The sequence below is a fragment of the Akebia trifoliata genome, chromosome 3, assembly GCF_017979445.1.
Source record: "Akebia trifoliata isolate Shusen 1 chromosome 3, ASM1797944v1, whole genome shotgun sequence".
Classification (NCBI taxonomy): domain Eukaryota; kingdom Viridiplantae; phylum Streptophyta; class Magnoliopsida; order Ranunculales; family Lardizabalaceae; genus Akebia; species Akebia trifoliata.
Window position 1 is genome coordinate 40,754,786 of NC_141377.1, and position 16,122 is coordinate 40,770,907.

The following is a 16,122-nucleotide window of genomic DNA, read 5'->3' on the forward strand; positions in this document are numbered from 1 at the left end:
TGGTTGATGATATTTGTTGGCCTTGTGCATCTCCCAAGCCCACTGGCATATGTTGGTCAAAACCAAGTTTTCCAACAATCCACAAGAGCAGATCTCATAATGGCACGGTACATTTGAAAGTGGCTGCCAAGACTTATTCACTAGTCCTGTATCAATTCAATCAGTTTGATGCCCTAAATGGGGAATCATTAAGCATGGCTTTTGTGGATAGGGGGTTGCTTCAAATCTGGAAACCAAGGGTTCACTAAAGAGTTGGGGCAAATGAAATGAAAATACATTCAATGGGGGCAATTTGACAGTTGTGAATCAAGCCAAAAAAAGCACATAAAATTACACCTAAAAGAACTAAGCTGTGGTTCTTAGCAATAAACAAAACTTTTTGGTGTAACTAACAATGAAGTGAACTCTAGAATCTGGACATTTATCACAGGTAACTTAGAACAAAACTGTTGGGGCAATTGCCATCCCCAGTTCATAGATTATCAAAGAAAAGATTTACAGTATATGACACGACTCAGTTAGCATCCTTAAACCTTCTCTTCTTATGTTTATGGCTGTCATCTCCTGTGTCTTTGCCTTTCCTTCTACCATTCTTGAAAGATCTCTTTGATGCCTGAACCAAACATCATGCAAAACCATAAAACAAGAAGTTTCTACAGATCATACAGTATATTAATCACCCAAAAAAAAATTGTGTATTAAATTCACACTTCAACTGTAACAAATCTTCACTACCAGGAAGAAAAAGGAAAGATAAGAGCTGCACACCTCAGCAGAAAAAGTCTTGAGAGGGTCTTTACTTTTTCTAAATCCCCCCTTAGATCCCAGGCGGTGAGTTGATTTAGTGTTCCCCATTGCAGCCCTAGCAATCTTAATGATCTTACTGGCTTCCTGTGTTGTTGGGTCCAAGAGGTACTCAGGCACAGCACGTAAGTGCGTGGGAGGAGCCTTCTTGCTCAGTACCTTGTCATGCTTCAGTAGATCTATTCAATCACCAGCACGACTCAATAAATGAAATTCACAAGTAGAAGCTAGAAAAAATGTGCAAAACATAGCATTTTAAAGACCTAAAAAAAAAAATCCAATCAATAAACTCCATTACCAAGGTCTCTCGGATTATCTTCGAAATGAGATTTCAACCTGGACAATGGTGACTATATTGGTCAGTGAAACACTCATACTTACTTAAGAAAATGGATGGATAGCAGGACAAGGAACTGACAATGTAACAGTTGTAGTCCCAAAAAATAATCAATAGGCTGAGAAATAATACTAACTTTTGAGAGTTCAGAATTTCATTCCTTAGATCCCGAGCCCGTGCTTCTCGTACTAAAATTTTTGTTACACTCTTCGCAACATCCTGTAAAATGCAAAGCCAGTCATCAATGATTTGTGAGTTCACAAATAGTACACTATTCACTATATCACAGTCTCAAGATTGCTCGCTTAAAGTAGATATATATTCTAAAGCTTTGAAATTTAGGATGAGAAAAACAAGCACGCTAGCAGGGCATAGAATCATGAACTTACAAATCTACAATGTTTCTCTGTGGTATAATTATTTGACTTTTGCTCTTTATGTGAAGTTAGTGGAGAATCTTACAATTTCTCCTGTGATATTTAGTCTCATTGCAAAACTCTCTTTGGTATTACTGGATCTTTCCTCGACTGATTTTATATCATTTTCAAAATTAGCAAGTTGACAGTTTTTAATTTGAGAAAAAGGGTCTTATGGGGTTTGACCATCTTAGTAGGTTATTGGGATATTTGGAAAATGAGAAATCGGCATGTTTTCCATGGGAAGGAGTATCCGAACCACAAGGCCGGTATTACCATTTAAGGCTTTATTTTGTATTGGTGAAAATTCTTTGATGAGTGCAAGAACCACTTTTTCGAGGATTTTATTTTTAGTTAGGAGCTTGTTTAAAGGAAAACATAGAGCTGTACCTTAGGCGAGTCTCCCCGATGTCCTTTTCCTTTCTTTTAGTTAATGAATCTGACTTATTAAAAATTAAAAACACTAGAAGATAATTCACATTTTCTAAGAATCATACACAGGAACTTGCATACAAATACAATGGCATACTCAAAATTAACTACATAATTCTCTCTTAAAGGTCCTAGTGAAACTATTACATAGGGTAGGATGGATGGATCGGGCTTGGTTGAGAGTGTACAAAGACTGATTATGTGGCAAGTTTGTAAACACAAACCAGGGGACTGGAGATCACAACATCTTAAGATGGCATCCTAGTTAGTTGGAAGGAAGCTACAGAACAGAATCACATTTATATAAGTAGAACAATGTATCTCAACACAAACTTGATTCCAAGAAGCCATCATAGCTCAGTTGACATATTGCAATGCAACTATGAGATCATGGGCTCAAGTCCACCTTACCCACCCAAAGAAAGAAAGAAATAAAAAGTAGCCACCATCTCACTGGAAATTGTAAAATTAGCTCAGGGGTGAAAATATGTATTTCTTAATCCAAGAAGAATAAGGAACTTAATCTATAGAAGCTCAGAAGTTCATTATCTACCTTACGTAAAAGCATACCATATACATGTATAATGAGAGTCCAATAACTCCATTCCCATAATTAAGTATTAGATAAATAAAATAGAATTTATCTGTATGATAATAACAAAACATTTACCTCAGCTCTATATCTTAATGACTCTACTGCATTTTTAGTAAGTAAAGGAAATGGTGCGATGAAATTTGAGGATGCCCGGTCCTTGTCATCCCCCAAAGTGGTTTTGATTTCATCAAAAACTTCCATCTCATCTGGAGAAACCTGATAACAAATATTATCACCAATCACTTAATGTGAATGCTACAATAGACAATTACCAATAAAAGAAGAATGAAAATTCTGTCTTCTGTTAAAAAAAATAAAAAATCAAAGCAGATACTTTATTATTTTAACAGAAGGTAAAAATACAAACTAAAACATATTTTACAAATATATATCTAAGTCAAATTTCCCCTTATATTATCAAAGATCCAGCATTATCAATTTTTTTACAAATAAGTACTTCAAGACAAAAAGAAGTCGATGCTAAATATATTTTAAGAATACTTGATACAGTAAAGATTTTCTTCCCAGTGAAAATTTTGATATTTAAGATATTAAAATCTTTGTTGTGTGGATAATCTTTACTTGAGCACGAATTAAATGTATAGTAAGTTAATTGTATACAACTTACAAGAGAAACAGATGCACCAGTATTATATGCTCTCCCAGTACGTCCAATTCGATGTACATATCCAGCAGCATTCTTAGGCATGTCGAAATTTAAAACCTGTCAAAAAGATGTGAGCAAGTTTTGTTAAATATAGTACTAACATACAGTCAGGAAAAAAAAAAGAGAGATTCAATTTCGAGTAGACAACAAGTAGCAAGTAAAAGAAATGGGTACACTATAAATGGCAAAAGAAAAAAAAACTCCGGTCAGGAATAGTTTCTCCGAAACAAATTCTAGTGGTAATATGCTTCAGGAATACTATACCATCCCCACAGTTATCAAACACACAGGTGTTGAAACATCTCATGTCCCCATATAAATCACTCGAGATTCACTGATTTGTGTTATCTTTTTCCTTAATAGGTTTGCATATTTGTGTATCTTATTTGTTGGTGATCTGTAGAACTTAACGCTTCCCAAGTATCATCTAGGTTCCCATCTAGGTTCCTGACGGGAAACCTTCCCAGTTCTCAGTAATTCCTGTCAAAAAAATTTAGGGCATAAAATGGGTCAACCCCGTGTTGGATCTAAGTAAATCCACACTCAGATCCAGATATTATTATACTGATTCAGATCGAGATCCGACTCCGGTTGGGTTGGATAAGTTCTGAATGTTTGCCCTTTTTTTAACTTATTTTACTTCTTTGCAAGCTCATAATAGTATTCTATTTTACCATTATACTATTTCATTTTAGAAAAATTCTTCTTGTACAAAAGTAATAGAAAAGGATATATTGAAAAACTTAAAAATATAGTTTACAAAGCAAAATATAGATTCAGATCCAGGTGGGTCTAAGGACTTTAAGCCATATTCAGCCCATTTTTTTAAATTCTGAACTACTTCAAGAATACAAACCTGCTAAAGACAGTTTTCGGGTCAAGTCTGCCCATTTTATGCTTAGAGCACCAAAACATAGAATGTACGACAAATAGTGGAAAATATCTTGCAAGGCAATACAAACATCCTAGAGTTTGGTTACTTGTCAAGAAAAAAGAGAAAAAGGTCCGAGAGTTTTGTAGTTGAATTTAATTGGCTTGGATAACAGCCAAGTCAAACAAAATAGTCCAAACACACCTTGGTAACATGAACCTGTGTCATGCCATTGCACACTTGAGATAATGTACACTAGTACTTCTTTAAACGTAAGATAATTGATAATATAAAAGAACAGGAATGAAACATTTTAGCATATGAAGAACTGAGACTTAAATGACACCAAAAGTAGAACCTGGTTTAAGTACTCCCATCTCACTAATCAATAGGGCCGTCAATGAGCATGTTCAAGCGGGGTTTGATTGAGCCCTAACTGGGTCCTAAAGAGGCAGGTTCTACCTAGATTACCCCTATACCCCCATCAGGCCTAAGTCAACTAAGTCCTAGTATGGCCCTAACAGGCTCGGGCCAGGTTCGAGCCAAATAAAAGTATTACAATTTAATATTTTTAACGAAAAAATGTACTTTTAAAATAATTTTTTTGTGTGTTGCAAGGTTACCCAATTGAATTTGATAGTAATGTCTTATTTAACCTATAATGGTTATAGATGAGAGTTAAATTGTAAATATACAATTATTTAATGTTTTTATAAGTTTTACCAAAAAATATTCATCAAATTAAATATATTATGAATATATCTATAAGATATTGTAGCAGGCCGGGCCGGGCACTATTAAGCCCTAGCCCAACCCAAATTTGATGGGCTGAAAATTATTGAGGCCCTACCTTTAAGCCTCAATACTTAGGCCCTAACCTTTGTTTTGTCAGGTGAACCAAGCTGAGCTAGCAGGCTCAATCGACACCCCTACTAATCAATCTGGCTTTATGGCTTTATATGCAGGAAGCTAACATCGGACATTGAAGGAATGTTGTTTCGCTGATTTAAAATAGAGGTAATATCATCAACATACTGGTTAAGAAAATTTTGAAACTCAAGAATATGTCAGGATATTACTTTCAGCCTAAACTCCTAGTCTAGAACTGGCCTATTTGTTTGTATAACTGATGCTTCGCTATTTGATCATATGGAATCCAACATATTCCCAGGTTCACTCCAACTACCTCAAATACTTCCAACGTCAGATAACCAAAAAGATTTCCAGCAAAAACGAAAATTCCAAATTATTTACATACCGTGTACACATTTTTGAAGTCGATTCCTCTCACAACTCCAAATTCCGAGTCCAACTTTTGCCTGAGATGCTTTTTAGATTTCTTACTTGCAACATGACTCTCCTCATTGACTTGCTCATCTTTTATTTGGCTGTCATCAGTTGCTATTAAATAGTCAAACAGTCCCACATTGAATTCCTGATGAAAACCAGTTATGTACAAGGAATTATATTTGTAATCACCATGAAAAACCAGAGCCAGAAAATTCTATCATCAAATAAGAATCAAAATGGGACTGAACAAAGGAAACATCAAACATCACAAGCTAATAAATAACATTAACATAACTCATAGCTCATTTGTTTTGACACTTTGCAAAGCAACTTTGATGTCGTGGGTTCAAGTCCAGCTTACCCACCAAAAACAAAACCAAACAAAAAAAACATTAACATAACTCCTATTTCTACGGAGATACCATAATGTGAATAAGACCGTAAGCATCGAACATTTAATTTATACACATCAAATCTCAACATGATGAAAATGTGCAAATACTAACATTTTCAATCCATAATACCAGGTCAACTTTGAAACTAGTTGCTGAAGCATCCTTGGTAGGGTAGTTAGAATCATGATGCCAAGGATCTTGTTACAACAGTTTGCAGACTATTTGGCAGAGGATGGTGTCGGGTTAACTATGGGAGTAATGTATGATGAGGTATAGTGAAGATATTATAGATCACTTGTTCATTCATTGCAAGGTGGCCTTCGAGATTTGGTACTACTTTCTAAGACGTTTTGGGGGTGGAGTTGTTGTGGGCTCCAGGTTCCTTTTCAGAATTTAGTGGAAGAAAGGTTTGCCATAGGGGTTGGCTTCTCAGCATTTAAGAGAAAACTTTGGAGCATTACCCCCTTTGCCATTTGTTGGGAAATTTGGAGGGAAAGGAATCCTCAGTTCAAAACATTATTTGTTCTATTTTGGGGTCAATCGTTTTGTTGGGCAAGATTTTCGTCGAGTCTAAGGGGGTCTTTTTTGAAGACTTCATAGCCAAATGGGACTGGGTGTGTAGCATCATTGTGTAGTTTGCTTAGAGCTTCGTCTTCTTTTGTGCTTTCCTTTTCCTCAACCATGTTATTAATAAAGATCTTTGAATTATCAAAATATATATATGTACTAGATCCACTTTTGCTTATGAAAGGATCTCAAATGCGGGAAATTAATTTAGAAGAGGAATCCTCTCTTCGGTGCAACAATCTTCCTTTGAAGGTCTCTTTCCCTTCCATGTATGCTTTTTTTCGATAGGTAAAGGTAACTTCATTAATCAAAACGGAAGTCGAGCCTTCCATGTATGCTTTGTCGAGTAAAGAAAGCTTCCTTGTAAAATATTTTTGTGAATCAGGGGAAGAAGAATCATACTGGATTTGCTTCTTTTTTTTTTTTTAAATTGAACAATTAAAAGGTGGGACATATTTCTGAGTCTTCTTGTTACCATTGGAGATTCCACAACTGTTCCTTTTGTGTATAAGAACGTTTGGAAGTTTGATACCTTGGGCCTTTGGGAGATAGATCATTCAATTCAACCATAGCGCAGGCCAATTGATGGTACTAGTTCCATGTTTGGGGTTCTCACAATCCCCTATAAGGCCCTTTTTTTGCTTGGACGGCTTCCTTGGAGAAAATAGGGAATATGGAGTTATCGACACTCATTTCTTGAAAGAAAATTATTTTCTATTATTATGGAATGTGCAAATGAAGCAGGGAGTCAACAAATCATTTCTCACATCTTAGGCTCAAACCACTTGAACCCAGCTTCATTTGCTAACCACTAATCCATACCTATAAAAAAAATTGGATCATGTAAGGAGTGTGGAAGATACCTTTTGCAGTTAGTCATGTCATGCATCCTCTTTCTTGGAAAGGCTCTGTAGCAACTTTTCCCCTTCAAAATTTGTTGGGGAATTCATAGACAGAAATAAGAGGGTTTTTGAAGAAATTGAAGTCTTTTGATTTGTTGGTCCCAAAGATCAAAGTGTTGTTTTGATGGTCTAGAATCATAAATCTTAAAGGATTGTAAAAGGCTTAGTTTAAATTATTTTGTTTTTCGGTGAATGGCTATGTAAGAGAACCCGCATCTTTGTATAGTTTCTTTGAGGAAGTTCTTGTCCATTAGGCTGTATTCCTTTCTTTCTCTCATTAATACATTCCTTACAAATCTATCAAAAACAGTGTGTTTTAATAAATAATTCTTTCTCGATCATAAAAAATATGGAATTAGAATCACTAAATAACACACCTAAAAGGTTTTAAAACGTCAAATTTACCAATAAAAAATGGCATACCTCAAGGATATGGAGACGTGAGTTTTGCGGCAACTCAGCATTTAAAACAGCTGATCTTATTCCAAACTGCCATAAATAAATGGTCATGTCAATTATTGGGGGAAATGGAGAAACTCCAACACTAAGATGTGAAACAAATACATGATACACAACCTGTAAGTTTTCTTGTTCATATGGCATAACATTTTCTTGCTTACTACCTAAGAAATATCTTGTCATCCCAAAACTAAACTAAACTAGACTGCCTGATCGAATTTTCAGTAGTGGTAAATTATGATTACGGTTTAAGTTCAGACCTCAATTTCTGCAAATTATTTAGGAATGAATGATAGTACACACAAATGAAATATGCATAAACCAATACAGGAGTTCAACAAAACCTTTCTAGAGAAACATACAACTAGGTGCCTCTGCTTCAATGTCTAAAGACCCATCTTGCATAGATAAAAGGTTACCATGAATATATCTTTTTATTTTTGATAGAATAAACTCATCTGGAATGACTAGATAGATTTTGAAACCCAGTTCTCTCAAATCTAGGTGAGATATTTTTACCCTACCAGAAAGTTGAGTATCTTACCTAATTGCCTTATGTGTGAATATCCACATATATGTCTATCAAGATACTTAAAAATAGATAATGTACTCATCATCGACACTTGGTTTCAAGTTTAAATGTTATACCATGTCACTTTCATTCCACGCCCAATAAACTAGGTTCATATTAATCCTCGTGTTGCTCAAAAACTTTGAACTCTATTTTTCTTTTCTTTTCACTTTTTCATGGTCCCAACAAGCATAAATCACTTGTATAGGATCAAATGAAAGGATCAGTACTTGACATATTTAGAAATTTTGCAAATGAGTATCAGATTAGGCACTTGACTGGAGCACCTAAAACAACATTGAGCTCAAAATTAGACGCACCAAAAGATCCAGTGCAACTATTATAATCAGGGTAAAATGTACTGCATCTACAACTGCTATATCTGTTATAAGATCAAGTTTCTATTTTATACTATTTATGGTTTTGTACGGCTATAGAAACAACAATTAGGATAAAAGATAAATAAGCATACAAAGAGACTAATTGGGTAAACCCACTAGAAAACAACAGGAGAATGCAGTACACAAAAGATGTATTAGATGTAACCATACCTGTTCCAGAAAGAGTTTCAATCTGAAACCCATGTCAATAGTATTAACAAATATCAGCACTTTTTTCTGAACAAGCTCCAACTTCAAGAGAGCGAGGACATAAAGTAGCTTATCACGAGAACTGCAGGAAATCTGAACATAACACAGAATGGAGGTGAGATTAAACAAGCAGCTGAGATGGGAGTATACTCGTAGAGATTTCCCAAGAAAAAATGTATCTTTAGAAAACCTGACTGATCCTTAGGAAACTAGAACCTTCCTCTAGTGCCGATCTATAAAATGTTTTTTTCTCTCCTCACAACTGTATGTTTTATGGAGAGCCGCAAGCCTCATTTGTCCTGTTGTTGTGATTTGTGCATAGGTTATTGCTTGTCGTGGGTTGGGGCCAAATGTAGGTAGGTGGGCCTGATGTTGATAGCTTATTATGATGTAAGGGAAACGGTGTCTTGTTTATCATAGAGATGACGGTGTGAGAGAAAGATGCACCATTTCAACACCCAAACTCACCATCCTAATCTTAAATATGTCCATGTTCATTCCATGGACATGTTTCTTGACCGCCCAACATTCAATTCCATAACATGGCTGCTCGTATTGTCCTTTCATAATATTTTTCTTTTGAGTTGATCAGTAAATGTCGATCACATAATATTCCATAAACTAGTGAGTTTGCACACAAAAGATGGGCAGCATCACTATTTTATGGGAGACAAAGTAACTACCATCACAAGAGAAATTTCTTGGAGGATAGATATCTATGCACAATTAAGCCAGAACAACGTGGAAGTACGCATTTGCTTTTTTTACAGGTAATAATAAAATTTATTGAAAGAGGAAAAGTACAAGAGAGGAAAAAACACCTGCATTAACACTTCACAATTTCTTGACTAAGTAAATATTAGATAGTGACTCTTACCCAAAATTGTTGAACATTTTTGGGAACAATCTCATCCTTAACATCTCCTACTTCTGGTAAAGTCAAAATGAATGGGTTGTGTAGCACAAGTTTCTTCAACTTCTCAACATCAGCACTGCCAAAACAATATGAAGAAATTGGTACAAATCAACCTTAGAAAGAAAGAATGCAATGAAGTTAAAACTTTGCAAAACAATTTTATAACTAAATCTCAAGCCTGTTAAGGTGTTCATTCTTTTTTAAGAAGTAATCGAAAAAGGTGCAAGTGTCTGATTAATATTGTCTACCCATCACCAAACTACTTTCATTATACCAACATTGGTCGATGAAACTGGTGAGAGAGTGAATTCAAAGCTAGAACTATGCCCTTACAAACTAAGGGCTTTAAGAAAAGTTGGACCAAAATAGAATATGTGCACGCTGCATTGTATTAAACAAGGACAATCCTAGGGATGGGAAGCTACTCAAGATTGATGGAGGTTATTATGGACACAAGAAACTTCACAGGTCCACTAACAATTCTGATAATGTCAAGTCCACATCTTCAATCCACAATAACCTCAAAGTTGAAGTTATAATCAACTATTTATATTACTCCCATGTCGCTATATTGGATCCATTAGGAATTCTACATTACAGCACCCACAACTGCAGTCCATAATTGAACCAAAAAGGGAAGGGAGTTCCAACAAACACACTGCAGTGGCAGGCTGGAGTGACAGCTACAGGAATAAAAACCAGTGGTGTTAGACAAATGCAAGCATAGAAAGGTAGACACATATGAAAACTACATGGCCGAAGTAATACCAACCCCTCTTCACTTAATACAATAGAGACAGGGAAATGGATAACAAGATTACAATTGAAAGGGAACAATCAATATACATCCAATACTATAGTTGGTGGGGTGAGATGTTAAGCATTCTCAAGAGAATTTTAGCTCTCTATTATCTACGATAAATTTATGGTAACAGGCCCTATGTTTCTCGGGTATCAGATAGAGAACAAAGATACACTGATAGGCATGCCCTGGAATGGCAGCCACAAATGCTTAGAGTTGCCAAAAGGGCCATGATACTATTGGCAGAGCTAAAAACTGTAAAAATAATAACAAGTGCTATTAATAATGTGTAGAAGGGCATGAAAATAATTTTACCTTGAGGTTGCAGACATAAGAAGGCATTGACAACGCCGAGATACATGAGGAGTAAGCGCTTTCAGGTCATCTTCGTAGCCATATGACAAAAGTAGGTCTGCCTGAGACAAATAAACATAAATAAGCATATTTTTTCCAAAGGTGTCGATGTGAAGGTGGGGTTTAACATCAATAAGCAAATTACCAAAAAAGAGAAACACATCCACAAAAAATCCATAATAAGAAAACAGCACAACAAATTGAGTTAGTGTGAACCACGCACTGTAATTTGGAACATGGGAAAAAGAATAAAAAAGAAAGGGAAAAAAGAAAGTTCCGTCATAAAAAATAAAGCAAAACTATTTATCATCATTTATTCAAGTGAAGGGAGACCTTCTCTTAGTCTCGAATGTGCAACGGTCATATATTCGAAGATTTTTTTGAACTCCATAAGCTCCACTCTTTTACACTTTCTTAGCATTCTTCCTCCCAAAATTTGATTTATTTTAGCTCTATATTTTGTGGAGTCCTAAATTCTTTCTTTTTTCTTGTTATTTTTAAATCTTCTCACTTTTAACAATGGATGATTATGATGTTTGAGGATTCTCAAAGCTTAAAGGAACCTCACAAAGTAGAAATACTCTAGTATGGACGAAGAGGAAGCACTTTGTAGAGCTTGGTTGGCCATCTCCCAAGACCAATTATAGGCAATACTAGATTATGGCGGTGTTCTTGGATCATGTTTGCTTTTATTTCTCTTCCCAACAAAATAAAACTAACATTTATTTGTCTCACCATTGGTCTATGATTCCAAAGGCGGTCAATAAGTTTTCTAACTATTTTAACTAAGAACATATGAGGCAACAAAGTGGAATTTGACAAGCAAACAAGGTAAAAAATATTACAAATTTTAGATATTCATTTCTGTTTTGTTTTTTTTTTTTTTTTTTTTTTTTTTTGGGGGGGGGGGCAGGTTGATTTTCAGATTGGTGAGACCATATTCATATATCTTGCTATTCAAAAAGATATTTCACATATGATACATGTTACGGAAATATTGTGTCTTAGTTATAAGTGAGATGAAATTAGAACACACGTCAAGAAACCTGTAGTCCAAACTGCATAACCTTCGACTCCCTCAACTCCAACATAGATATGGACGAAAAGTCTTCAAGAGAGAAATCAAAACGAAATAATTGGTAATAAGGCTGAAAAAAAAAGTTCACAAATGAAGAAGGTGATTCATGATGTTAGGTTTGATGGTTTGGCAGTCAACCAGACTAAAATTGTTGTAGTGTTGACAAGTATATCCACCCACTCCCATAGCATTGAACGAGATTAACAAAATATTGCAGATCATCGAAGTCTGATTGAATAGGGAACGACATAACTGCAGATGTTAGTGATGATGAATGAGAGAGAACTAAGAAATAAGAATTATAAAATCATGTCAATGGACATAAACAATTTTAACTCCTAAGTAGAGATCCCACTAAAAGGAGCTCCAATGACGAATCATTGTTCTAAATAGTGATAAACAAACAATAAGTTTCAAAAAACATATGTTTAGAAATATCTTGTCTTATTTTTTCCACTAATTTAATATTTTTCTTAATTAATGAATGTAATGTTCTATCATTCAATAAATGAAATACTGGAAATTCTAATACTGCAACAGCTTGTTCCAACTAAATTTAAAAGCTACAATCATTAAGAAAAAAAAAACTATATTTCTCCATGATATTGCCAAATATGCTCAACTAAGTTATTGCAAAGGGTGTGATAGGCATTCCTATCTCCAATTCTTAGATGATGAGACACGGAATATCCAAACTCATTGTTACACTCTCACAAAACTACTATTGACAAATTATGGTCCGATGTCTTACAATCAAAATCCCTAAAGCCATCTTGTCATCTTTGACGATCATACTGTGCAAAATAAAGCACATTTTCATAATATCTTCAAGAGTACCAAGATCCCAAAACTAGGGGTGCACATGGTTCGGATTTTTGGAAAATTGGAACCGAACCAAACCAATCCAAACCAACCTTGATTCGGATTGGTTTGGATCGGTTCTCGGTTCTCATACTTTCAAAATAGAAAAACTAGTATTTTTTCTTTAAAAAGAAGAACCCTTTGGATCAGATCATAAATAATGCCTATTTTTAAAATGAAAATGATTTTATGATTAAATTTTGACTGAAATCTGTATAAATTGAATATTAGAAGAAACTCAATAAGACTAAAAGAAAAATTACAATTTTAAAATTGATATTTTGGATGGATTAGTGAGGAAACTAATCCATCAATAGTAGATTAACGAATCTAAGTCTTGGTTTGTCTAGTATATTTCATCTAACAAACACGGCATAAAAGTTCTCGTAAAAAAATAAGGAATCAAACTTTTTAAAAAAGTTTTTCTATGAATCGGTTGATCCATTTGAGAGTTGAGAGAAGGATTTGTGTACATTTTTTTTATGAGTTTTTGTCAAAAAAAAATAGAGGAGATGAAGTTGAAGAAGAGAGAAATAGATAATAGAAGAACGAAACTTAGAAAGGATTTTATTTTTAAATAAATAAACATATATATATATACTTCGGATTAGTTCGGTTCTCGGATTGGTTCGATTCTATTATACCCCTAATCCGGAACCGAACCAAATCAATCGGATTTTTTTATATACAATCTGCACCCGAACTAAACCATGCTCAATCTGAATCAATCCAATCCAAAAGGCTTCGAATTGGTTCGGTTCTCGGATTTACCCAATCCAATGTGCACCCCTACCCAAAACTGTGTTGGTTCATGTACAATTGCAAATCAAGATTAAAAAATCCCAAATGCCCCGCTCCAAATCCTTTCTAGCTACAACTACATCATAGCAAAATGTAACTTCTTTACTCCCTAGGCAGAAGAAATGGTTTAAACCAATGCGTGGAGGATATATACCATCAATGAGATAATATCCCATATTGTAGGCATTATGAACACTATAGAGAATTGGTTTCAACCTAATTGGTTATGCTTCAACCAAGGGCATTGGTACAAGACTGAATCACATGTTTGCATAAATGTAGCGATGGTTTGACCCAAAACAGTAACAACTAAACTAGCTTCAGTCTTGTCGAAGCCATAGCCAAAAGCCAAAATTCCGAGCTTAAGTTTTTTAGTAATCAAATTATCATTTAACACAAACTTAAATTTAAAACCCGGTCTTCAGATTATAAGAAATAAATCAAAAAAGCTAAGAAACAACTACAAAAGTATAACCAACAAAAAAAAAAAAAAAAAAGCAATGATATCAACTTCGCACCTCGTCAAGAACTAAGATTGAAAGTGAATCTTGGATGAATGTTGTTTGACGGACATCTGCTGACATGCATTTTGAAATGCAAGTTGGTGTTGATATTACAATATCTGGCAGCCCTGCCAATGCAGCTCGCTGCAAACAAATATAAGGTCACAATTAACAACAAAAAATCACTAGAATTTCGTATAAAGCTTATACAGAAAAAATCCTAGATAATGAACCAACCAAATCAGAATCCAGCATTCCACTTGTCAATTGAATGACTTTCAATTGAACTCTACAGAGCTCAATGAGCGATAATACCTCTCCATAAACCTGTAATTGATTAAAAAAGTAAAAAATGATAATTAGGATTAAAAAGAATTAATTAAATGGGGAATTAACTTGCTATACCTGTTGGCAGAGTTCTCGAGTGGGGACGAGAACAAAAGCACTTAGGGCAGTCTTCTTCTTCGAATCACAATCGGCAAAGAGCTTCTGGAGTAAGGGAAGGAGGTACGCGTAGGTTTTTCCGGAACCAGTTTTCGCCCGAGCGACAACGTCCTTCCCTTCCTATATAGAGGTGAATGAAGTTATAAAATCAAAATTATGCAACTTTTCCACACACACAAAAAAAAAAAAAAACAAAACATTTTAAATAGCTAACCAGAATCAATGGGATCGCGACTCGTTGAATTGGTGTTGGTTTAGAGACATCCTTCTTAGTGAGAGCGCGAATCAGGCGAGGATCTAACCCAAGTTCTTCGAAGGTCTGCTCCTCTTCCTCCTCTTCTTCTTCTTGCTTCACGTTCGATGAGTTTTCTGTGGAATTATCCATGGAGCCCTAGATTTCACAGAACCAGGTTTTTAAATGTAATTAGAAGTAAACATCTAGAGATTTACAGATTGGAGTTTCTATGAACCGAGAATTGTCAAAACTTGGATTAAACGAACAAGTTGGAGTAGAGAAATTAGGGTTTTAATTACCGGTTGACGAACAGTTTTCTTTGTTCCTGCGTAGAGAGATATAGAACCAGAGAAGTGAGGAGGCGCGAAAAAATACAGTCGAATTAGGTATTTTTTGGGGTTAGATGCCTCTCGTGTGCCCATCCAACGGCCGAGACGGACATAGAAATACAGGTTTCCTAGAGATCAGATACGAAGTTTAAGAGAGATCTTCCCATCTCAGCCGTTGGGTGTCAATAGAGCCCATTTCCAGCTAACCAGGGCGGTCCAAAAAGACCTCTATTGAGTCAGAGCATGCAAAGGTTTTTAGTTTCGGATTAAGAAAATTTTCAATCCGTTAAATATGGGCCGTCATAAGGCCTAACAATGTTCAACCCAGCCCATTAGTAGATTTTATATGTTTATAAGAGAACTTCTATTGCCACACCAACTTTGCTAACGTCACACCAAGATGTGTGCAGATTCTTTGGTGACTGATATATGAATTGGGGTGATGTTCAAAAAAGTTTGTGTGGCAATAGAATCTAACTTATGGGTCAGGTTCAAGGCCATATGAGAAAACATATGTAAAAACTTTCGTTTTTAATAAAATTTTAAAATATGGGTTAGAAATTTTGGATTGAGCTGATTTTTTGTGAGGATGATCTCTATGATGGGAAGATCATCCAAAAAAAAAAAAAATCAGCCCAATCTGAAACTTCTAACCCCATTAAAAGTGATTTAGAATGTGGACCGTCGATTTTTTACCAAATTTTATCACTAATTTGTAAATCACTTTTGATGGATTTAGAAGTTTCTGATTGAGCTGATTTTTTGTGAGGATGATCTTTTCATCATAGTGACCATTCTTGCAAAAAATCAGCTCAATCCAAAACCTCTAACTCTTATTTTGAAAGACGAAAGTTTTTTCATATGTTTTCTCATATGGCCCTTGAACCGCCCCCCTAACTTATA

General features: G+C 35.1%; 1 protein-coding gene across 1 annotated transcript; it reads right to left on the reverse strand.

Annotated features, from left to right (window-relative positions):
• Positions 1-252: 252 nt before the first annotated feature.
• On the reverse strand, positions 253-15,342 carry LOC147406970 (P-loop containing nucleoside triphosphate hydrolases superfamily protein). Its single transcript, XM_086435337.1, has 16 exons — positions 15,190-15,342; positions 14,870-15,046; positions 14,617-14,775; positions 14,449-14,538; positions 14,227-14,355; positions 10,930-11,030; positions 9,774-9,888; positions 8,858-8,989; positions 7,700-7,765; positions 5,381-5,557; positions 3,213-3,308; positions 2,660-2,800; positions 1,278-1,360; positions 1,103-1,140; positions 769-983; positions 253-613 (listed from the first exon to the last, which is right to left on the reverse strand). Exons 1-16 carry the CDS (start codon positions 15,310-15,312, stop codon positions 515-517), a joined length of 1,941 nt encoding a protein of 646 aa, XP_086291463.1. The 5' UTR covers positions 15,313-15,342; the 3' UTR covers positions 253-514.
• Between the last annotated feature and the right edge of the window lie 780 nt (positions 15,343-16,122).

Bases quoted from the DNA above. Each gene is read 5' to 3' on its own strand.
- LOC147406970 (XM_086435337.1), bottom strand. From the start codon at position 15,312: ATGGGCACACGAGAGGCATCTAACCCCAAAAAATACCTAATTCGACTG. The intron at 9,889-10,929 runs GTAAAATTATTT...TTGTTTTGGCAG, and splicing joins CTTATGTCTGCAACCTCAAG to TGCTGATGTTGAGAAGTTGA. The intron at 2,801-3,212 runs GTAAGTTGTATA...ATTTGTTATCAG, and splicing joins CTGGTGCATCTGTTTCTCTT to GTTTCTCCAGATGAGATGGA.